This window comes from Capricornis sumatraensis, chromosome 2, assembly GCF_032405125.1.
Source record: "Capricornis sumatraensis isolate serow.1 chromosome 2, serow.2, whole genome shotgun sequence".
In the NCBI taxonomy this organism is placed as follows: domain Eukaryota; kingdom Metazoa; phylum Chordata; class Mammalia; order Artiodactyla; family Bovidae; genus Capricornis; species Capricornis sumatraensis.
The window spans coordinates 162,852,206-162,877,770 of NC_091070.1; the positions used below are offsets into that span (position 1 = coordinate 162,852,206).

The 25,565-nt window shown below is 33.0% G+C and overlaps 1 protein-coding gene across 6 annotated transcripts in view; it reads right to left on the reverse strand.

The window, feature by feature from the left end:
- ADGRL2 (adhesion G protein-coupled receptor L2) overlaps positions 1 to 25,565 on the reverse strand; it is a 205,152-nt gene that overhangs the window by 39,592 nt on the left and 139,995 nt on the right. For 5 of the 6 annotated variants that reach the window (XR_011144185.1, XM_068962327.1, XM_068962357.1 and 2 more), the window contains exons 4-8: positions 17,746 to 17,855; positions 10,960 to 11,760; positions 4,302 to 4,595; positions 3,664 to 3,767; positions 2,645 to 2,830 (exon numbers count right to left, since the gene is read on the reverse strand). Coding sequence is in view for 5 of the 6 variants with exons in the window: in XM_068962327.1 (XP_068818428.1) it covers positions 2,645 to 2,830; positions 3,664 to 3,767; positions 4,302 to 4,595; positions 10,960 to 11,760; positions 17,746 to 17,855 (1,495 nt within the window). In the remaining variant the exon portion in view is untranslated. Of the gene's footprint in view, positions 1 to 1,788; positions 1,828 to 2,644; positions 2,831 to 3,663; positions 3,768 to 4,301; positions 4,596 to 10,959; positions 11,761 to 12,658; positions 12,674 to 17,745; positions 17,856 to 25,565 lie in introns of all 6 variants that reach the window. The other variant, XM_068962363.1, reaches the window with a different exon arrangement.

Sequence of the window (25,565 nt, forward strand, 5' to 3'; positions counted from 1 at the left end):
GATGGAAAAGTTGTTTGAGGCTACTGTCAGAGTGAGATTAATTAGCTTAATCCATCTTAATATCCTTGTTTTGTCTGCCATGTGAGTCACCAAGACCTTCCTGGCAGGTAGAAGATACTTGCGAGTGGAGGCAAAGGCTTTTCTCTCTACTGGGAGATACAATAGTCAAAATGCTCACATTGATATTGCTGCATCCATTAACTGGAGTGGAACAGAAAGTGGTCTGCTGAGGCCAGATTCAACAGTTACCAAGAAATACAGACTGGAGCCTCTAATATAAGCTACAAATGAATCCTTTGTCACAAAGCAGGTATTTGTTTCATTTGCATAGTGTAAGTCAGCTTCTAATTTGTAATTTAAGGTGTTTTCTTAGTCTTATCTGAACAGAGAAGCTCATTTGAGACATACTGAAAACCACACTGATCAGAAATTAAGGTCATGCTGAAATTTACTACCTATACACATAACTCGCTGACGGCATGCTTCATTAATTTGAATCACTCCTTATTTATTATCATTTGTATTTTTCTAGTCGAATCAAAACGATCATTACACTAATCATATTCCTGAAGTAGTCTCCCTGCCAAAGAAAAAAAGCTGTACCACTCCCACTGAGATATACATCCTGGGCAACATACCAATTATTACATTTCACACATTAACTAATACCTTAAAGGTGAGTTGAAAATTTCAGTATGACACATTCTATAAATTTCAGCATATAATTCTTTGACCCCATTAAACAGTCTAATAAGGGACTTTCAAAATATTAATACCTAAAAAAAGACTTTCCCACTGCTTTTTCTTTTAAAATTCTCAGATCCAACAATGTCTATTACTAGCTAGTGAAATGCTATTATTTCTCCAGATCTTGCCAACCAAAATTGGTGAAGTCATAGCTTCTGACTAATCTCTATTTTACAAAATTTACAAAGTTCTTTTGTTTTGTTTTCATACGCATATAAATGACTTCTTCTACGTTTGACTGACTAGGAATATGGTCCCCAGATGAGTAAAGTTAGAAAGTAACTATACCCAGCAAAATGAACTTCTAAACTTCACAGAATAAAACAAAATGTAATGTAGTCTTATTATTTTGATCTATCATACAGTTAGCTTGGCATAATTCTATGGTTAGCCTCACCACATTTCCTATTTTACTTGCGTATACCAGCGAGGGAAATTGGCTTCAGCAGAAAAAGATTCTGAGGCAAACAGTGACTTTCTGTTCCTATTATCCTTCATAAAAACCTATATATCTACAGTACAGTCACATTACTTATATTTCATTCCTAGTAACCCCTCCCAATATCAACCTGATTCTAGTAACGACACCTAAAATTTTCAAAACAAAGCCTATTTTATTTAAGAGTACACCACAGAGATAAGAAAGCAGTGACTTTTTCATGCACATACATTATGACTATACAGTCTTTGATATGATAAACTGCCAAGAATATATCATAGCTGTTTTACTGAAGTTGTTTTTAATCCACAGAGATGACAACAGGGGATAACAAGATTTTATGATTACTTTCCAATTCAGAGGATATTTCATTTAAATTCCTGTATATTTGGATGAATGCAAAAACAGCAAAAAATATAAAAATAAGCTATTTGCTTATTCTGAGAGTAATATACCTGGGAAAAGAAACATTTGTACAGCTGATATGGGGCACATTATATAATTATCAAAGACTGAAACACATTGGTTCATGCAGGAAGATGATAAAGCGTAGCAGGAAGCTGAAGAAGGGAGAAAGCAGGGTGACAGCACAGGAGAGATACCTTAAGGTAAGCCCTGCATGTCTTCTCTCGTTTTTGGAGCTTTTTAGTAAAAGAAAAGAAAATCAGAGGTTAGATTTTTATCTGCTGCATATGGGGAAAGAAGAAGAAATCCTACAAAAATTTAATTGGTGGTCCTGAGCTCAGTGTTTATTATGTACTGTAGTCCTCTGGACTTCTGTGAGTGTATACTGTCTGCGAAGACTGTGTATTCACAGCTTTTAGCTTTATTTTGCTAAATATAATAATGCAAAGTATCTTGATAAAACTAGAGACAAAATATGTGATAAAAAGCAAGAAAAAACCTATAAAGTCATTTTAGCCACAGATTTCAGATTCATATGAATTTCATATAAACACTTTATAGTATGGTTAAAATAACTATCAAATTTTTGTCAAGGTGAGAAAAATTAGTAGAACTAACACACTATACTTCTACCAAAAAAAACTTGTCCTTCTCCCCAAACCTAATATTAAAAACAAATTTTTAGTATCTAACAGTCCTGTAACAATTTTGTTATAATCACATGAGTTGCCTGTATTAGTATATGAGTTGTTTAACACAATCTCTCCAATTGCAGATAATGCCTTCCAAAGTGAGAGTACTGACAACAACCAGGTAGATGAAGTTTACCACCGACTAATTTTCCCTCAGGTAATTAGCATCATCTGGGGGTCAGCGAGGGGAGTGCATGTTGCTCCTTTCACAACTACAATTATTTCTTGAGATATGAACCAAATTAGAAGTTTTGTTTCTATTCGTATGTCATGGGGACCAAAAGTTAGGCAGTCAACTGCTGAAGAATCCAGAGCAGACATACAAAACATCTAACTGAAAATAACAAAAAGTTCTACCTACCTTGTTATAACTCCGTCCAGCTGAATCCTTTTCACTAGGTTTCAGTTCCTGCAGCTGTGCATCAAGAATGTCCACCAACTGCTCCATCAATCTCACTGAAGAACTCACATCACCAGCAAACACTGGCCCTTTGGTATGTTTAGCCAGTTCATTGGCAAGGCTAGCAGCATTTTCTCCGCTTCTAATCTGAAATGAGAGTTTATATTATCTCAGTAAAGATTTCTTGTTGTTTGTGGCTTCTTGTGTTTTCCCCAAGGATCTTTGTTGTGGTGAGAAAAATATACACAAACATGTCAAAATCTGCAACTAACTGAGACCAATAACTTTCTCTTTATTTCAGATGATTAAAGGTTCTTAGATCCTCAAAAAGAAATTCTTAGTCAGGCATTTAAAGGAAACAAAAGAGAAAAAAATTCCTTTAAAATTTTTTTGAGACAACTCTCTCATTTCACTGCAACCATTTTAAACTGCTGCTTAGAAATCTTATTAATTTATTCCAATGATCCAGAAATTTAAGTCAGAATGTAATCAGTATAACACTGAGGGTTATTATTTATTGCTTGCCTTTCAGAAAGGTGGTAAAACTAAAATGTCACTACATTACACTGTATTAAAGTTACTAATGCCTTTAAAGTCATTTTTACTTATTCTGTCATAATCATCTGTGATATGAACATCTGCTTGCATTCTGTGGATTCAGTTGCAAACTTAATGACATTTGATTTATTAGGCCAGTGCACTATTTATCTTAGGAACATCAAAAGAAACAGAACAAACTAAATATGAATGAAATTAAGCAAGTATGTATTCATTAAAAAGCTTCACATAGAAAACAGCATGCCCTGAAACATATGTAACTTTGAATAAATAGTTTACAGACAAAACTATGCATAATTTTTTACTTTCATACTGAACAAAGAACAACGAAGCTGGTCTTAACATACAAAGCTAAATCATTTATGTTAGAAGTTAAAGCCCTTAATCACCAATGTGTATCATATTAAAAGGTTCCAACCAACCTTCTGAGCCAGCTGATTTACCCAGTGTGAGGTACAGTTGCTAAGATCAGGGCCCTTAGGGTTCCATGTTCCAGTGGAAAGCACGCAGAGATACGAGGCAGTTCCTACAACAGATGCAGAAAACAACAGTGAAATTGAAACCATTTTTCCTGCATGCATTCTGGAAATCCACTATGATGATCCTACTCCGTGTGTTAAATTTTGAATAAACGCTAATGGAAGTAGTTGACAATAACTGACAAAAAGCAGAATATAAACAGTAAATATAAAGTCGGCACAGAAATATCAGACATTTACAGCAAACAAACAAAAAGCCCTTTTTCTTGGGACTCATCCAAAATGATACTTTGTAATGAGAAACACAGCTGTTAGGCAGTCTCACTACAGAATCCATGGGCCTAAATCTCAGGCTTGACCTAGGACTTGGAAGAAGGAGTGGGAATTCAAAGCCTGATCTTAAAAGACTTTTACAGTTTCAAAACCTTTGTCTACAGGTGCTATATTACCAAAGTAACAAAATAACAATTAAGTTAGCTATTGTAAGTATCTCTTTCCTCAAATAAAATCACTTCAGTGTAATTCAGAACCTACTTAAAGTGTTAATAGTATATGCAGTATCAATATTTGACAGGAAATACCTCTCGTTCCCTTGGGACACGGTCGTTCAACCATCATTCCCCTTTGTGTCTGAGGCCACCTTATCCCCCTCGCGTCTAATGCTTCACAGAATCTCTCTGGCAGGGGAAAAATATTTGTTACAGGAGGAATTTTGGTTGTAGAAACTGCTGGAGGTGCTTTTGTCCCTTTGCTTCCTTCCTGCGATCCAGCTACAGTTGTGCTCATGGGGCCTTTCTGTGAAGTAGTGCTTGTGGTTGATACTGTGGTTTTGAACATCTCAGCTGAAGAAGTTATTGTCACAGCTGTGGTAGGCACTATGGAAAAGAGATGAGTATGTTAATCTCAAACACACATCACATTCATATGTGAATGTCTGCATAGGCGCGCGCGCGCACACACACACACACACACACACACACACACACACACACACACGTACACACAAAAAAAACACAATCATCCCAAACCAACAAAATGGGGATCACTGAGAATATCCACAGGTTAGGAAGAATGAATCTCTTCATTTATTCCAAATTATTCATATTGTTGGCTAAGTGACTGGCAGTTTGTGTTTTATCCTAGATTTTGCTGTGTTTTAGGCTTACTTCTCAATGAAATCTTTGATAATACAGTTTATGTACAATTTCAATATGTATTATCTAACAAGAAATGAAGGATAGTTTAACATAAAGTTTCAATGTACATATCAAGTATGGTGTCATATCAGATACATAATTTAGAAAAAGCCGTTTCTAAGTTCATACTCTGAAACAATAAAACTCAAAGTATCAACAAAAGTCTGACTATTACATAATAATTAGGACAATATAAAATTTCAAGTCACCCACTCTACATCTTACAGGGAAACAAATACTGTGACATCTTTCCACCCAGCAGCCATTCTTGCTTGAAAGATTTTTGAGCATGGCTGATTAGATCCAAACAGAAGATAAGCTTGGCATGTTTGTTCTGTTTTAGTAAGGAAACATCTGAGGCTTCGACATCTTTCTTTTTGAAAAGATAGGTATGAAAAGAAACTAGTTCTGATCAGAGGTTATATATAATCTCATCAAGATAACAAGTTGGACCAAATTATGCCTAATTCAAAACCAACTCTACATATTAACAGAGATTTTAAAAGGACCTACAGTTAACTCACTTAAAAACAGAAATTTAAAAAGAAAAAAAATTTAGGGTTATTTTGGACTTCCAACATTATTTTTAAACTGTTAATCCATTAGGTTAAAATAATAATGGAGTTTAATGTTTTCATTCATTAATGACCACTTAGTTTAAAAAACAAAAAAATTCTGTCAGTAAAACTTTAATGGCATCATTTAAAATCTATTAGGTGATCACACTATAAAGTTTTATCAACATTTAGATTACTGAATCTTAAGACTTTATAATTTTGAGGATTTAAATTTAAATAAAGCAGAACAAATTAAAAATAACTATTTTTAATGATAATCTTATAAAACATTAAGTTATTTTATGGTTTTGCTACACAAAAGAACCAGAATAGAACATTAAAACTTCTTGGAAAACAAGTTCATATTATCACTGACATAATTAGTATTTTAAGCTCTGGTCCCTAGATAGTTTGCATAATTCTGACTCTATGACAGACTATGCTAAGTTTGTCAGAAAAAGCAGAACTATTTCTAGTTCTTTAGTAGTGACAAACTTCTTGTTACCAGTAAGTGCAAGATACACTTTTGACAGTCTGTTTTCATCCTATCACTAGAGAAACTTCTTAACCAACTGGTTTATTTCCAGGGCATTGGTTACTAATCATGTACACTGAGAGAATCCTGTGTACATCAGTCAAGCATCATGCCTAGCCAGCTGTTGTAGAAACCTATTCAAACCTGTTTACCTTTTTTTTGGTAAAGCACTTGCCTGACATCTTGTTAAACCTCATAATTTTCTCTTGATTACAATGCAGCCAAGCTTTCAGTGCTTTCTCAATTAACATTTGTCAAAAGCATCACAATCTTTTGAAGAAGTGTTAAATGAATGTTGTTGAATCAAATCGTAAAGGGGGTGGGAAATCAGAGCAAAGAGAAAAGGGCAGAGCAGAATGGTTTAATGCTACCCCATCTGATGTATCCCTTGACACTGTACTAATTAGTACATATTTAATGACTGAAATATGTATTAACAATACACAATTAGTGATCTGTTAGCTAAGCGTCAGTAAAGATTCAAATAAATGAGTGAAGGTAGGCAATAAAATGACCTCTATTAAATGCACAAAACTTCCTGAAATATTCTGTAGCCCATTTCCATGTGTTACTGATGATACATTTTCACATATTTTATCTTTTGTTCATTAAAAGAAGTTAAACTTCTTTAAGCAACACATTGTTCACTTGTGAATCAATGAAATATCAGGGTATCATGAAAATAAACATGAACATCAACATTAAGTGGCAAAATTTAACCCTTTAGGAGGACAACTACAAAATTGTGCAAGGACAAGATTTAGGAACTTCAAGAAAAAGCAATTTTCTAATACTGAAGCTAGAGATGAGGATATATTTATAAAAATTAATGTTTCTTTCCTTAGATGAAGACAGGTCACAACAGGGCACCCCATGATGATAAAAGCTTACATTTACTCAGCATTTATGTACCAGATGCTGTGCTAATCATCACTCATGGATCATCAGATGATCTTATTTAATCCTTACCACAACCCCATGAAGTAGGCACTATGATTATCTTTCTTTTACAGAACAGAAAACTAAGCATTGGAGGAGGTTAAGCAGTTTGTTCAAGGTCACTTGTCCATAATGCTCTTAAATGTTATGATCTTACTTTTCTAGACAAAAGATTTTCATAGACTCTGAGAAAGTACGACACCCCACAAGCAATATGTCCTTATTTTGGAGCATTTAACTGACACTGTGCTCTGTGTAAATCTCTAAAAGAAGAAAAAATGTGGGAATATAAGGTACTAAAACAGTAATAATAAAAAGTTTCACAATGAAATGTTTGTGGCAAAAGGCTCAAAACTCAAGAACTTCCTATAAATGGTAATAGGAAACATGACAAGTTACAATAGAATTATATTGTAAATCTAAACCCTACTGTTCACAGCCTTCCCCGTTATCAGATGCCATATCAACACACAGATTAAATGACTTAGCATTCTACCTACCATATATAATTTAAGTACAGAGACCTAGAAACACTGACATTAATGCTAATAAACATATATATTAATAAGTACCCATGAAAACCTCAACAAACACAGTCAAACTGGTTCAATTTACTATGCCAGTATTTATTACAAACTTGCTAATTATTATCAGCTTTTTCCTATGTGAAAACATTTTAAGGATAATATGTATTTATGATAAATGAGAGGGTAGTTATTTCCCTCTTCCAAGTCCCCAAATTCATCCATTATTCACTGAATGAACACAAGCTAGAGTGAGAATATAGTCTAGTAAGGCAAAAACTGCAGCAGATTTATTAAATTTACCCTTGTTCAATATCTAAAAATACCAACCATCTTTTAATTACCATTCATTATCAGCGGGAAGACGTTTTAAGAAATATTCGATATTAAACACTTCTTAAATAATAAATCTAACTGGCTCTCTTAAAAAAATGTCCCTCATGTTGTTTGCCATGCTTCATTATTACTCTAAGTCAGATATTCAGAAACCATCAGAACTCAAGACAATATTTTTCAATAATGTTTGGGATATCAAATCTGCAGACAGATTAAGTAAGTATAAATCAATTCAGATTAAGACACAGAAAAGAGTTAATATATGACCGAAATGGCTATTTTTTTCCCTAAGCCAACATTATAGAGGAAGAAAGCAAAAGAGGAAAAACAGATCTAGTTTAGGATAATGGAGCAAATTAACTAAGCAGAGAACACAGAAAGCTAAAAATTTAAAGAAAATAGGAAGATGTATTTGAAAGCATTATGAAGGCAAAGTAATAACATACTTGTGCTGTTAGGGATGCAAGGCATGAATTTATATAGGGAAAAATACTGTAGCTAATACAGTGTGAAACAGTCCATAATTAAAATTATCCGTTTTACAACACAATATATATCTTGGTTACATACACGATAGCAAAGCCAGTACATAGACTTGCTAGCAGTGCTTACTGGTTTGACCTAAATGTACCGGCCAGAATGGTTCTGCAAGGCCCCAGTTACATGCAGTTAGATATCAGCACACACCTTGGACGAGTGAGGCAGGAGTCTCTCTCAAAGCATTTGAAGATGAGTTATAAAGAGCAAGCAAATAAGAGAATATGCTTCAAATAACAGCAAGAAAAATTTAGGTCAGATAAAGCTTTTTACCACTAAGGGTTTAATAAGAAGTCAGTCCAGACTTTCACCTTCTGAGAATACATGAGAATGGCTATTTTGGATAACATATCACTGCTGTAGGAATAAAGCTACCACATATGGCAAAGTTTCTCATTTCCAAAGCTAGTAACTGCTTTTTCCAAAAAGCACCCAAATTATCAAAGACTCTTTCATCTGAAATGGGTCAAATTATTTACTAGAACATATGCCACATGTAGAAAGTGACATTATTACTCATCTTGTATTCCAAGAATCGCTCTGTGACAGGGAGGTGGGCAATGATTCCTTGCTGAGCTCAATCAACCTGCACTCAGCTTTAGGAGTTATTTAATTATAATCGGCATTGAAAAAAATTTATTTTTACTTTTTTTTCCTAATGGAGGAGAAGAGATTTACTGCTACCCAAGAAACATTTAACAACTGTGAGAGCAATACAGGTGACAAAAAAAGATTAATTCATATTCTCCAGGCAAGAATCCTGGAGTGGGTTGTCATTTCCTTCTCCAGGGGATCTTCCAGACCCAGGGATTGAACCCAGGACTCCTACAATGCTGGGAAACTCTTTACCAACTTGGCCACCAGGGAAGACCCTTTTACAATGTCAAGTCCTGTCAATTACTGAACTTTGCCTTTTACAAAACTATAGGATAAGAGAGAACCATGGTACTAACTTTTAGGAAAACAACTGAGATATAAGAACTATCCCAAATTGCTGGCCTCAAGAGAAAAAGATATGTCTGAATTTAAAAATAAAGAATACTAAGATAATATCAATAAAGATTTTCATGACCTAATGGAAGATTTCATTGTTGAAAGTTTTTCAATGGTATACTACTACAATTTTAAGCCAACAAATTCTAGATATATATGAATTAAAGAAAAAGAGGGCTTGCACCGATGGCTCAGATGATAAAGAATCTGCTTGCCGTGTGGGAGACCTGGGTGTGATCCCTGGGTTGAGAAGATTCCTTGGAAGAGGGCATGTCAACCCACTCCAGTATTCTTGCCTGGAGAGTTGCCATAGACAGAGGAGCCTGGTGGGCTATACAGTCTATGCGGTCACAAAGAGTTGAACATGAGTGAGTGACTAAGCACAGCATAGCACAGCACTAAGGCATGTCATTATTGCCCTTGTGGTATGAAGAAAAATCACACATTTCATATTCTATACCTCAAATTAGAATTCAACTACTAAGGTTCATGCTTTTGCGGTCCTAACCCATGACAATATTTAGGACTTAGTGACTTACTAAGTCACTTACTTATTAACTGACTTAATAAGTTACATTATTCCTTAAAATATGTATATGTAGCTGTGTTTAAGCATGTGGTTGTATACTGCTTTAACAGAGGAAAAAGATATTAATTCCTGTTCCACCTTGTTGAAGGGATTGATTTAGTTATCCAAAGAACATTCTGGCTCCTACAATTCTGAAGTAACTCAATAATGTGAAAATTTCAATTAACTCAGAAAATTGAAAAAATAATTCAGATCTTTTAAACACAAATATTATTTTTCAACTAGAAAAGACTTATAATTAGGCAAACTCCATAATATTAAGAGATCATTCTTTTATCATGAGTATGAGGTAATCTTATTTTAATGAAAATTCAAAACTTAATTTACCCTCAAAAGTTGTTTACTACAGAACTGAAGTAACTTGACAAATATATTTCCAAAGATTTATAAAGTAATGATCCTTTGTAAAGATACTTAAAGAGAACACAAATTTTAAAAATGCTAGCAGAACTGTCTTCATAAAGCAATACTTGGGATCATCTAGTGCTTCGTCCATGTGTAACAGTTAAAGTCCAGAAATGCTGACCTAATACCATCACAAATTTATTGGGAAATAAAAACGTGTAATTTTACATGATGATCTAGAGACAGCAGACACCAAAACTTTAGAACGCTTATGCCTGGCACTGTACATAAAACCTAGCAATTCTCCTGGGGACTTTCTAACACACATTTCCTTTAACCACTGGCGCCAAGAACTTAAGAGGTCTGCACACAGATTATAATCAATTTAGAAGTCAGGTAGGAAAAAACACACAAAGCTAACAGGTTTGTAGTTGGCAATACCTTTTTAGCAATGGAAATCTAAACTGACAAAGGATGCGACAATTTTTTGAAACCAACATTTAAATGAAATTCAGAAAAAGAAAATGGACCAAAATAAGGCTAAAATGTACACACTATATGACAATTTGAAATGCCACAATATTATCACTTGCCCTTTATGAAAAGGGGAAGAAAATAAAGAAGGGTAAATTAAGTCAAAAATAAACTGCTTAAAAAAGATATAAGCATTAGGAAGTAAAATTCTTACCTTGGGCAGGATCAGGTGGACCAAACTCCAGAGAATATCGTAAAATGAAGTTATTGTTCCACACATAGAGTTGGTTATCTCTTGGATTGTAATCCACTGCAGCAATATACTGGTACTGGTTGGGGAAGGGAACATCTACATATTCTCCTCGGTTTAATCGGGTATTGTAAATATAATCAATTGCATTCTTGCCTGTTTCACTCTCATTGTCTTGATAAACTGATCTGACCACATAAAGGACTCCACAGATCATAAAAGCATTTGAGGCAGCTCGTTTGTCATACACAGTCTCCCACGTTGCTTCAAATCGAAGAGTGTATGGATTCAGTTGGCTAATAACTATCATTCCATTGTTCTGCTCAGTGGCATAAATGACCCATAAGCCATTTTCATCAACTGCTAGGTCAATATCAGTTTTTCCTCCCCATCTATATGGTGAAGTATCATGATAGTTAGCATAGTTAATTATGGCCTCTCCACTCTTAATTCTAGTCCTCAAGTCAAATTTCACAATATTCCTTGTTCTTTCTTTGTTAAAGAAGACAGCACCATCATATACCACAAATCCAGTACCATCTACTCGATTTGGAAGTTTATAGGTTGTTGTTTGGCGACTGTTTTGGAAATCTTCTAAAGATGCATATTCTATTAAAGTATCAGTACGATAGGGAGTCCAGGGCATGAAATAAATTTTATCTGCCGCCTGAAGAGGGTCCTTGCACCAAGCACCGGCCTTTTGTTCAGCTTCATATATACATGGTGAGTCCACAATTGCTTTCAAGGTCCCAGGGCACACAAAAACTAACATTCACAGAGAAAAAACAAGAATTAAGCAAAGTTAAAAGATTATACAAGCAAGCATAAATTTCAATGATTATAGATCAAAAAAGAAAAATTCACCTTATTAACATTTAATTTTACCAAAATGTATACTGAAGACAAATACTACCTTTCTTTCCTCAAGTTGCCATAATCAGTGCACAAGTTTATTTTCACAAATACAAACCGAAGTTTAAGATCATTCATAATCGAGCTAACAATTTATGCTTTTGCTATGTGTTTTATCTTACAGTTCTTTTATGCTTTAAAACTTTGTGCTTTGTGCATAAAAGTGAACAAAGTACTTTTAGACCAAACTTTGTACCCTCCCTTCCTTAGCCCACTTATAACCCCCAAAAGCAAAACACCAAAATAAAGCAAATAAAACAAAAACTCCAGTGTGAAGGCTTATTTAGAACTTCTACGGAAGTTAGACTGAAAACAAAAGTACTTCAGTTGAAGGAACATAAATATTCAGAAAATGCAATTAGAAGCAGAGAAAAGTAAATACAAAGAAAGCAGTGATGAAACGACCAGGAGACCCTGTAACCATGGCATGCTATGGAGAGGGTTCTGGAAGCCAGGCAAGATGACACTTTAATAATAAAATATCCAAGGGGGTCAGAAAAAGAGGTAAAGGGTAAAAAGAAACAGAGAAAGGACAGCTCCCCCTCGCCGACTTCAGAAATTTTACCCCATCACCAGATTTAGTAGTCATATAATTTCAATGTAAACAGTCGACTTCTTTATGAGGTGCATTTATGAGATCCTGCTGATTGTATTTTAATGTCAGGAATGTTGTGGGGGAAGGGAAGGGAGGAGGTAACATCCATAAGGCACATAACAAGGAGCTGGGGTTCAAACTGTATACGTTATTTACCTTTTTGCTCCACTTCTATTTTAAGCATCGGAAGAAAAAAAAAGTGCAAGGAAAAAAGAAAAAAGATTAAAATAAGTTGACTATTAGTCTAAGACTGAATTTGTAATAGATGCTAAATATAGGAAGAATAAGAGCTGCACTACTTTGGATAAAGAGAAACACACAACAGGAAAACCTAGCAGGAGAAAGATACTAAAGTTACATAAAAGAACATGGATCAATCATTTTAGTAGCTTAAGGAGGCAATACAAATATGTTGGCATGTTGTTTCACTTAGTGTACCTGAATAAATAATGAAACTCTTCACTAATGTGTGGTATACAGACTCTTGCCTTTCCAAAGTCACTCAGCATTCTTACTAAGTTTTATTTTAAATAGGTATGCTACAGACACAACTGCATGCATAGATGTGTTATTTCCATTTATCTTATCACGTGAACTCATTATTAAGCTGACTAAAATTAGGTAAACATAACAACAAGGATATATGTTTATAAAATGGCAATTCAATTTTGAAGCTCAGGTCAAATGTAATGAATACTGATATTTTTACATTTTTCAAAGTTACATACGTAAGAAGAAATATATAATTATGCAGCTCAGTATGTTTCAATTTTTTTTATTAAATTTTCTGCTTCTAGAAAGAAACCATCTTAACTATAAAAAATTAGCCTCCTTTTCAGGAATATATAAGCCTCCCCCTTTATCCCAATAGTTATATTGAAGGGTGGGGTAAGATAATATACTTTTCCTCCCCACTATAATTAGTAACTTTACTTATTTACACATATATTTACTTTATATTACAAAATTCTCATTAAATTCTCTACATCACATTTCCCAAACTTGTAATACAAAATCTATTTTTAAAAAAAAGTAAGCAAAATACATACAAGGAAAAAGCAAGCACAGTAGGCAAGGAGAAAAAGGAAGAAAGAATTATGGTTAGCTTATTATGACATTGTCTACCATCATCAATTTACACAAAAGCAATCCAGCATGCAACAATCATACTGAGCATTCAAAGCAAATACCTTGATTTCCACAGACCGTATGAAAGGTAAATGCTTTCATAAAACAAACCTGATTAGTAGAGTTACAGGAGAAAAAAAATCCTCCCTTCAAGATATTTAAAGAAATAGATTATGCAGTTAGGAAGTATGCAATAGAATATCCTTGCTGGTAAACAATATTTATATAATTATGAACTATAAAATATTAGTTTAGATTGTATGTAGGCTTTGAAGTATGTTGCCTGAATTTCATAAAGTGATCAGATTAATGTATGTGATTCCCCCCTTCCCTTATTAAAATGCATTAGGGTGTGCCAATACTGTAACTCCAAATGGGTACTCAAAGATACTGTAGTTGCACATTTCATTAAGATGCCTTAGCTTGATTAATTTTTCTTAAATTGCAATAATTCATCAAGATTAAATACTGACCTCCTGAAATACTTAGGGAAAAATGAGTTTTGTCACAGGAAACCTTCCACATGAAGAGATCTTGCCCCAATCCAACTTGGTCTATTTAACCACTTTCAGGAAACATACTTGCTTTATTGATGAGTAAATCTGACTACATCCAGTAAAAATGAAATTCAGTGTTACTGCTGTGGAACAATTCTTTTCTTTACTAACCACTAGTCCTAAAATTACTGCTCAGTGAAGAGCAATATTATACCTGCTTAGAATCAATAATGGAAGGGGTGTGGTGGGAAAATAAGGATAAAAGAAATCATTAGTGGTGAGTCTGCTCAGACTAACTCTATATACAGCTATATTCTTTCCTTTTAGGAAAGGATGATTTTACTCAAATAAATCAATTAAATGCAAAGAATGGAAATAATAAATTTAAAAATACGTTATGCATTTAAAACAGAAATTAAAACAAGTTCAATAAAGGATGTAGAAAGTATATTTTGTTTTCCATTAATTGAAAATGGCTGAGTTAGTTTTATTATTTGATACACTAAATCGACAGTGCAGTTACTATGCAAAATATTAAATAGGTAAGACTTCATTTATGATTTAACTGGTATCATTTATATAAAAAATAAAATGGATATATATTATATATAAAATCTACAATTTTAATGAAAACTGAGAAGTAACATCCAAATGTAAAAGTAAAAATAAGTTAAAACTTTTCATGATTGATAAAGTGCAAAAAATATGGATATTTAAAACAAAAGGCCTCACATTATGATTTTTATAACCTAAAGGATATATAGCTCTGTCAAATTAGTCAAAATTTCATCAACCCATAAAAATACAATAAAATTAATGAAATTAGTATTTTTATCACAAATATATACTGTAACTTGTCTTAAGAGGCTGTAGGAATTAATTCATAACAATACATTTACTATGCTATAGAACAAACATAAACACATGACTCACTAACATCAGTGGAGGACATAGTTTTGAAGACAAGAAGTCGACCCAAACAAAACCTACATACTCTGTATCCGAAGTGACACACTATTTTATTCTGAATAATCTTATATTTATTCATTAATAATGATACATCAATAGTAAAAGGTTTTTTACTCATCAAAGAAAACATAGCTAAATTTGTGGTATAATTTTTAAAACAATGATAATTTGAAATAAGAGGGTTCAAAAATCAAAACCAAATCATGCCTATGGGACATGGAAATTCTGATTTGATTATTCTCCTTTATCCATAGGATCCTTATGACTTGTTTTAAACACATATTCATTCAATTACTAATCAAATAAAATGCATGTGTCTGTCTATATACATACAAAGTAAAACAAACTACAGCATGTATAATGGACTCTGTTGCATAAATTTATTATAAAATTTTCAGAGATCATGGAAATTTTCTGAATTTTTGTTTTTAAACTAAGAGAAAATAGTTTGGGGTGGATATGTTCCTGAGGCATTTGCTCAGGATAGACAGTGGCATAAAGCCAGATGAGAACAGACACATAATAAATGCTATTTGTTGGTGACAGTTTTATCAACTAAGCAAAGGGTAAAAGGAGTATGCAAACATTACAACATACTAAAACACTATGAAAAGAAGGGAAAAGTGAAAGCTAGGAGATTAAAATAAAAGCAAGTATGAGAGATGATTATAACAGACAGAAGCATGAGGAAAAAAAGGAGAGGAAAATGGGGAAAAGAGATTGAGGAGATAACACAGACCCAAAATAAGACCAAAACTATCTAAAAAGATCATTGGCAGTGAAAGTCCTAGAATTTATAGTGTGTCACCACTGTACGGTATATAGGAAGTAGAATTACTTCTATTCTTTAGCAAGGAGTAGTTTCTACAAAGCCATAGACTTATTTCTGCTTCATCCAAATATCTAGAAAGGTAACAGCAAATTGATTACTGTCTTTTTTTTTTTTTAAGGACAAACACTAAAAAGAACAAATACTTCTCTTGAGAATAGCTATTTGCAAGTTTGGTGCACAATGTACAACACTTCTGGAGAACTGAAAAAGTAAAATTTTGGAAGTTAGATGTTCCAGAAGATATCCACACTTTCCTTTCTTAAAAAGCACAGGAAATAACTTAAAAGTCTGAAAATAATATTTTCTTAACACTGTTCTTGATCTATAGACTAGGTTACAGGAACCAGCTCCAGAGAGACAATTCTTGGCAGTTCTGACTGATTCCACTGTGTGGGAATGGATGCTGTATTCCTTTTCTAACTTGAGGACAAAGACCATGCTAAATTCACGCGAAAGTGACTTTATGGAACAAAATTTTGGTTAGCTCCAAAGAATCTAGTGGCACAGGAGAATGATTATGTGAGCCACCAACACTACACACAAGAGAAATGATATAAAGATCAGTGCACTCAGTAGGCTTCCAATCCTACAAATGGTATAGAAAATACTGAAAACATAAAAAGCATCCATTTCATGGTAACACAGGAACACAGAGCAGGAATGAAAAGAAAAGATAATCTGTGTTTGGCCTTTAACTGATTCTCCACACAAAGGCAATTTATCAAAACTGCGGGCAGAGAAGAGAGACAGCGCTTTCACGGGATGTGTAAGAATGTATCACTACCATATTGGACATACTATAGTTATCTAAAATTGGCCCTTTGTTTTCAGACATATTGATAGTTTAAGCATAGAAATCTAGTTTTTAAGGTTCTGGAAAAAGCAATTTAACTATTAGAGTCCATCGTTTTTTTAAGAAGGGAAGTCCTCCTAAAGTAAATCAATCAAATTTCTGCTAAAGAATTCTTAACTCAAATGCCTATGAATTAAGGTGACATGACACATAAATGTATATATTTTAATTTAAAAAGTAAAGGTGATAAGAACGATACCAAACAAAATATATTTAATCTTTTTAATCATCTAAAGTGCTTTTTCCTACTGAAAATGCAGAATACAATTTCTAAGTATGAATTCTGAGGTTAGGAGGAAAACTACACAAAATTACACTATTAGCTGAAGCCTACTTATGAAGTTTCCAATTAAATTTTAAATATCCTGCTAAAGGATATTACTAAAAATGGATGTTGAGAAATTAAAAATATGTGTTACATACTTGTTACATCTATTTCTTTTTTTCTTCTTGGTTAAGATTTTATCACTGAATCTGGTAAAGGACTGCTCCCTTAAGAACAAGGGACAAAAAGGAAAGCACTTGCTTCAGTTAACTGCAGTGGTAGCTTTTACCAGGCATTAAAGTTACCACAACAGCAGGTAGCCATTCAAGTAGCTTACTATTAAAACTGAAGTCAGTTCCTTCTTTAGAAAACTGTGAGCCAAACCAATTTGTCAGCAACTGGTATTGGGCAAAAGTACAGATTTCCATCAGGCCTATTGAATAGCTAATTCAAGTTTGTTTTCTGGAAAAACACTAGCCTTAAAAGCCAAACACTTAAGAACACAGACAGACACTTGGCCAGCTTCACACTATGGCTTCCTTCCACACTTCATGAAGCTAATTGGAGGCCCAAGTCTGTTAGTGCTCTGCATGCATAATAGTTTTGTAGGCCATAAACATATGCTTCTTTCACATGGGTCCTCTTTCAGCATCAATGAGAAATGCTGTAGAAAGTGAAAAATATAAACTTCATACTTACTGTAAGGGACACATTCATATTGGACCTCAAGATATTTGTATGTTCCGGGACATGGATCAGGAAATACATCTGACCCAGTAACTACTATACACTGTGTTCGATTGTTGCACCTGGAAAACAAAACAAATCAAACTTGCGTAACAATAATGTATTTGTTTACTCTTAATAAAAAATATAATAGAGAGCTGATCCATATTGTCTTTAGGCAACTAGTACCATAACTTTTAAAAATTCAACTGATAATGGCTTACTGTAAAGAGTTACAAAAAGTCCTATTTTATTTATGCTGTCATACCTCTGTATCATGGGTCACAATGAATTTTAACTAGAAATAAAAAGAAAATCACTGATAGTTTTCTGTTATTTTAGTATACATTTTAATTGAAGTTTTTGACATGTTCAACATATACTGAAAATAAAACTTACTTGGTTTCCTACTATAAGAATTAAAATTGCACTTAAAAACGATATTGAACTAGAAGAATGGAACTGAACAAAACATGGAGTCATAAATTGAACAATGTGGAAATAAATTTTGAAAACATATTAAAACAAAGGAAGAGCCAGGTTTTTAAGTTTATTCTCTAAATCAGGTTTCTGTGTTGTGTTCTATTACAGATACTAATATACTCTTGAATATCAGATACCAAGCCAATAGATTACACCTTCCATGCTTTTGGCCTACCTATACGATAGAATGCATTGAAAGCATTTAGCATAGTGCCTGGTACATACTGAGTGTCTAAGCATTGCGTTATACTCACTATTTTCACAGATCAGTATACTTATATTTTCAACATATGACTATACAGTCACTCTTTCTATATTAGTACTCACTGAAATACAACATTAAAAAGAATGTCACTAACATGAGGCCTGGAATGCCCTATTTATTCCTATTGGCAGTATTTTCTTATTTTGTGTTGTCGATGATTCATTGTCATTGAGACTATTAGAATTAAGTTAGAATTCTAGGCAAGATGATTATTTATTTAAGTTCTATGAATTTGTCCCAATGATCTTGTTATAAGCTATATAAAGGCAAGAACTATTTCTTTTAAATTTAATTTAAATTTAATTTCTTTTAAATTTGACTTGATTACAACCCAATGAAATGTTTGCAGGGTTCTTACCATATTTTCTGTCAGTATATAAATTAGGAAGACAAAGCAAGCAGAACAATAGCATTTTAACAAAATTTACTTAATAAGTTGAGTGTGAGACATTCCATAGTGCATTACTAGACTATAGAATTGGAAAAGGCAATGGCACCCCACTCCAGTACTCTTGCCTGGAAAATCCCATGGACGGAGGAGCCTGGTGGGCTGCAGTCCATGGGGTCGCTAAGAGTCAGACACGACTGAGCAACTTCACTGTGACTTTTCACTTTCATGCATTGGAGAAGGAAATGGCAACCCAGTCCAGTGTTCTTGCCTGGAGAATCCCAGGGACGGGGGAGCCTGGTGGGCTGCCGTCTACGGGGTCACACAGAGTCAGACACGACTGAAGTGACTCAGCAGTAGCAGACTATAGAATGGCAAATGAAGAATGAAAGTCTGGTTTTTAGCACAACTAATTCAAGTAAGGGGAAGGAGAACTGTGTCAGAGAGGAGTAGGTATCTAAGTCATGAACCTTAGAGCCACTTCAGCTCAAACCAGGTTGATTTTCCCCGCAGAGCAGCAAGACCTGAAAACTTCTATAGGATCAATTATGCAAATTTTATAGGTCAAGGTATAATAAAATGAACTTCAAGTGGATGCTTTAACTATTAAGTAAATTATAACTAAAATCACTTAAACAAATATTAAACTAATGCACAAATCCCTTTATTCAGCACTTCTCTTAAATGGCTCAGTCATTTAAAGAAATTTGCCAGTGCTTCTCCATTTAGTGTAAATGAATTATTTTAACATGACTCATGGAAAATTTTGATATCCTAAAATTTTAAATCACAAATGGATTTAAGATTTCTCAATAGATCAATGTCTATTATTTCAACTGGTTCATTTTCTTCTTAATTTCATAAGCGTTCATCACTTCTTTTAAAGTTTCTTGATCTCAGGAATTCTCAACCACTAACCTAGTCCCCATCAAAAACTAAAATCTTTAATTTCCTTGCTTGTACTTATTCATACCAACAAAGATCCTCCCTTTATCTCACCCTCAAACTTTTCAAAAACAAAGAAATCTAAACTCCTGTGGGTTAGATACCCCTGTTATATACCCCATCTATATACATGTTATAGCCACTCAACAAAGCTCTGCCATGTTTTAATATTTATAAAAATGGTCTTAATATTTATTCAAAATATATTCATGATAGAAATCTGATAAAATAACAATGTCACAATATGTTTGCAGTATATAAGAGATAAGTAGTCTTGCTTCTATTAATTTGTTTAAAAGATGATAAATACCATAAAATGAAAAATAATTGCTCATATTTACTTTTTCTGAATAACACTGCATTAGTCATTTGACCACAATTACAAGTTCAAATTAATGTCACAAGCAATTATAATAATTTATATCAATCACATAATTTTTATTTTGCTTAATAATCACATTGCACAAGAGAGCAAAAAGTACTAAATTTAGGGCTAAGTGTTTAAGTAAAATTGAAAAGGTTAAGAAATTTAGTGGAGTTCCTACAAATACAGTTATATAGATTTCTAGAATTCACAGCCTCCTAAGATGTCAAAAGGTTTGTTTTACATATCAGAAGTGTACGAAAATAATCTTGAGGAAAAAAAAAAAAGGAATATGGGTACTAAAATAGTAAAGGGTCAGCAAGAAGAGGAACTCAAAGGTGCAAGAATATCATATTTGCATATCAGTATCTTGATTGATGAGAAAGAAACCTAAAATCTTAGAGGACCAAATGATGGAAAGAAAAATACAGACTATGTACATTCTTTTATGAACGAAGCAAGTAGTCTTAAGTTTCCAAATACAAAAAGTGTAAGGGAACAAGGGAAAAAGAAATACCCTATGTGAGCTGTTAGCACTAAGAAAAATCCAAAAATTCCTTCACCATTATGCTATTAGTAAGGCTGTAAAACTACAAACTGCTATTATTTAAGAAGACAGGGGAAAAGAAAGCAATTAGTTAGCCACAGAGGCAAAGTAAATTCCCACCAACTGCTCAGCTTCAAGTTTTCATTCAAATGAAAATAAAAAGTCACAACTAAGCCCAGAAAGGAAAGGCATTCAGCTGTTTGCATTCTTAGCCCTAAGAACATTTCCAGGCTCAAGTTTCTCTCTCTTCCTCCAGATAAAAAGATTTATCATAAAGGTATAGCTATATGAACAATGAAAGTATCAGTATATTTAGTAATACCATGGGGACTCATTCTGTTAAAAATTTATACTTTTCTTAAATGTGAAACATAAAAACTCAGTATGAATAAGAACAAGGTAGAAGAAGATAAACTGGGTTTTTTAAATAGGTGGACTTTAATTATGACTTGAAGGAAATGGAAATACTGTTCTCATAAAGAAACATTTCAGCTTATAAATAATCAAACTTATTTTATTAGATGTTTGTAAGGATACACAATGAGTTAGGACAGTTAAAGTACTGGTTCTCAAAATGTGGTTGTTAGACAAGGAGCATCAACTGGGATCTTGTTAGAAATTCATTCTCAGGTCCCACTAAAGACTAACAGGCTCAGAAACTCTGGAGGCTAGTACCCAGCAATCTGCTTTAACTAGCTCCACTGATGATTCTGATTTATGGGGACCACTGGGTTAGAGGCAGGTTTAGGTACCTTAGTAAAGACTAGATTATATATGGGAACACATGCTTTTGCTCTATAAATCTTAATAAAATACAAGTGACACAGAAAAGCCTTTAGTGATGAATATGATTTATGTAGCAAGTACATGGTACAGTTTACAATGTTAACATATCTTCTGTTGCTAATTTCGATCATAAGAATCAAGGATCCCTTGATTCCTAACCTGAGAGGTCTCAGTAAGTAGAAATTCTAAGTACATGTATATATCACATGTTGAGCCCATTTTCAACAACAGAGGGAAAATGTAATCTTTTCCTAGCTAATGACAATATATAACACTAAATACACCTGGAAATAAAAGTTTTGGTAATCTGTAAAAATATGTTGTTTTGTAGACACAAGATGTCATTAAAAGTAACAAATCAAAACCCAATGAAACCACTGCAAATTTTTCTATATTTAACCTCTGACTTATCTATTCAAACACATTTTAATAAAGTAGCTCAACTACAGGAAAACATATTATTTATTGTTTTTAGAAAGAACTCAAGGGACATAAAGGCAGTCCTTACAAAAATTTACCTTTAAGCAATTTCCTGGATATAATTTATGATTTAACATCATCGAATAAGTAAATGTAAAATTACATATATACTCAATCTCAAATTCTAAGCATATAATCATGTTTAATGTTCTAATGGCATTCCAAAAATTTCCCAGAGTTGGCATGTATAGGTAAAAGGCTACACATATCACTGGTTTTAAAGCACCACTAAAAAAATCACCTATGTATTATTTCTATACATTATTTTAGGTTACAACTTTCTATCATATTAAATATTTCTTCCTCTAATTTTCAAACCTAAAATATATAAATAATGTAACACTCATCTTAGAATTCCATATGTAAGTAAAATAAATCTAATAATAAATACTTGGTAATATGATCAAGTTGAAATACCAGAATATAATTATTTCTGATACTAATATTCATAAAATTTACATTTTAATCATAAAACCCACCACACAGAAAATCCAAAATCCTGCTTTAAAGGCCATAGAGCTGCTTTAAATGGAGTAAAAACATCTGAATTTTAAAAATTATTTAGAAAATTATTCCTGTCTTTCTACTCTAGTGGGAAAAATTATATTCAAAAATAAAGCTAAATGTATATCTCAAAAGCTGAAAAAAATAAAACAAAAAGTTTTAGAGCTTAATGGTCTATTAGAATTTACTTTCTATGTACAATGGAGTACCAGTATACCTGCTTATTGGCAAAACTTAAGAGTATGATACTTAAAGTCACTGATACTGTCTAGGTTTGTGCACAGTATGTAAGAGAAAAATACTTTCAGGAATATCTAGAGTATCTTTTAACCATCACAATTAGCAGATGGTAAGAAGTTCAAAGTATTAAAAGTCTATTTTATTTTTTAGAGGTAGTCAATGTTCTTAGGTTTCAAAATTAAATTCTAAGATATCTATAGTATTTTTTGAAATTAAGATAAATGTTGCCAAGAAAAATGTGTAATTGATAAAAATGTCTTTTATAAATATGTATTATCATTAATTTACATACTAGTATATGGAAATTACTTAGAAATTATCAGCACAGATTAACAGTGGTATTTTGAAGAAACATTATCTTTTTATTTTGCGGACAGTAGTGCTTCATCTCTAATGAAACATCAATAATGCAAACAAACTATTAATATGCTGCTTTCCTTAATCTTTTAAAACTGTAAATAAAAGAAGGAACAGTGCACACATTACGTATTATACTCTGAGAATAAAGTATATAAAAATCATCAGCATACCATATCATCTGACTCTCTTCAGAAGCAAAATTATTTGCTAATTGGGGAGATTAGTGCTTAAAAGCAGAAGCTTTAGAATAAAATAGATGTGAGGTTTTAGTTTCAGCCCTGCTGCTTACTTAACCTGAGTCCATAAGCAATGTACTAAACCTTTCAACCTTAGCTTTCTTATCTGTAAACCATAATACCTCCTTTAGAAGTTTGTCATTAAGGTTAAATAGGATAATGTAAGCAAACCCTTTGCAGAATCCCTCAACAAATATGAATTACCAATAACAACAAAAATATCAATAATAAGACTAAGAACTCCTTTATATAAACTGGAATAGATTTGCAAACCTTAAAGGTACAGAACATCTTTTGTTCTTCCAGAGCATTCCCTGTATTTCCCATATGACTTCCTGTGTATGGCTTTAAAAACAGGCTGAAGTAGTCAGCAAATTTGTTTTCTTTCCAACTCTAATTTTGAATTGTACAATGCCCAACAAATTGCTTTTACTCTTCTTTTGATTATCTTCTGATCATTATTATACTTTGCCAAGTGCAAAGTATGGAGATGAGATTCCATGTGTAACCTATTGTGAGAGGTGTTTTAATCAATAGTCTTGTTCTGCTGATTAAGCAGGGGCTTCTGTTTTGGCAAGATAACATTAGTCTCTCCAGTCATGCTCCAAAAACCACTGGGAATCTTCCCCAGATCATTAGATATGCTACAATAAAGCTTTGGTACATTCTCTTTTCTTCCTTAAATTACTTCTTCACTGTTCCATCACTCCCATTTCGATGGCACTGCATTATTACTGCATCTCCCCTGAAACTTGCTCTAGAGCTATGTCTCCAAGCCATACGATGCCATTTTCCATTGAAGCTTCTGCTTGAAAATATAAATTAAGAAAATTTCATTATCTCCTGCCAGGGGCTATTATTCACCACAGTTCTAAGGAAGATTAAAAATGCAAAATCTACCAACTTGAACAAATACTCCAGCATTCAATAGAAAAGCTCAGTGTATCATGACAGAAACTAAAAATTAGTGTTTGCTGAAATTTGGAGTCACCCTCTAGAATTAGACCAATTCTTTATTGAGAATGTATGTGTAGTGTAGATTGCTCCAATAATTTCAGTCTCTTAGTGGTATCTGTTATTTTTTAATTCAATTATAAAATACAAGTAATAACAAGTTTGTTTCTTTCTTGAGATACCTTCTGGGGATGAAATAAATGCTTTCAAGGTACAAGGGTAACATGTGATGATATTTCTTTTCAAAGAGCCAAATGTAAATACCACATTCACAGGGGTACTTTGGAAGAGTTCAAACCACATCCAAATGGGGAATCTGCACTTTTCTAACTAGACAGAATGCCTACAGTTGATACTATAAACCCATTCCCTAATTAACAGACTAAAAATGATATTCATTCTTGAGTCTCAATTACCAAAAAAATTATCATATGTCAATAAGTAAATTTTATTATCTTCAAGCACACAAATTTTTAAAATTTACAAACGTTACTAGAGAGGACAGAAAAGTAAAATGAAAATAAAGAAAAAAGGTCACTGTCAAGCTATACATTTTTACTGGAGGTGATTACATGCCTGGCACATAATAACAATTCAGTAGTTGCTTTTGAATGAATAATGATGAGTGGTTAATCTGATTATTGCTGCTTATAAATAAAGTTATTAGAAAATAAATATCAAACATCTAATTCTGCTTCAATCAGCTGTCCTTGCTTCTCAGAGAATTCTGTCAATTTGGATAGAGTTTTGTATCACAAAAGCCAATAATACAACACTAAGGAGACAGATATAATTTAAAGGGTGGAGGAAAAAGTACCTTTTATCTTCCAAATAACTTTTGCATGCATTAACAATTCCAAATGATCAAGGAATGCAGTACTCTAGGCACTGGGACCCTGTCTTTCTGAGTCCATATTTACAGTATATTTTTTACACACATAGCAGATAACCTTAAAACATGAATAGTTAAGTTCCCAAATAAGTTTTCTCAAACAAAGCAATCAAATAAAGTGAGGGGATAAAAAGGTTATGATCCAAAATATAAGATTACAATGATGCTCACAGATAAAAGAGGGAAACTGAGTTGAATGTTAAATCAAGCCTTTTTTTAAACTGTATAATGAAATGCTCTTTTATCACCTAAACTTCCATTCTGAGCAGCTAAGGAAAGTGGGTCCTGCTTTCTTTAAATATTTATTAATGATGATTTGTGAGCCTAACTAATTGCTATATAAACATAA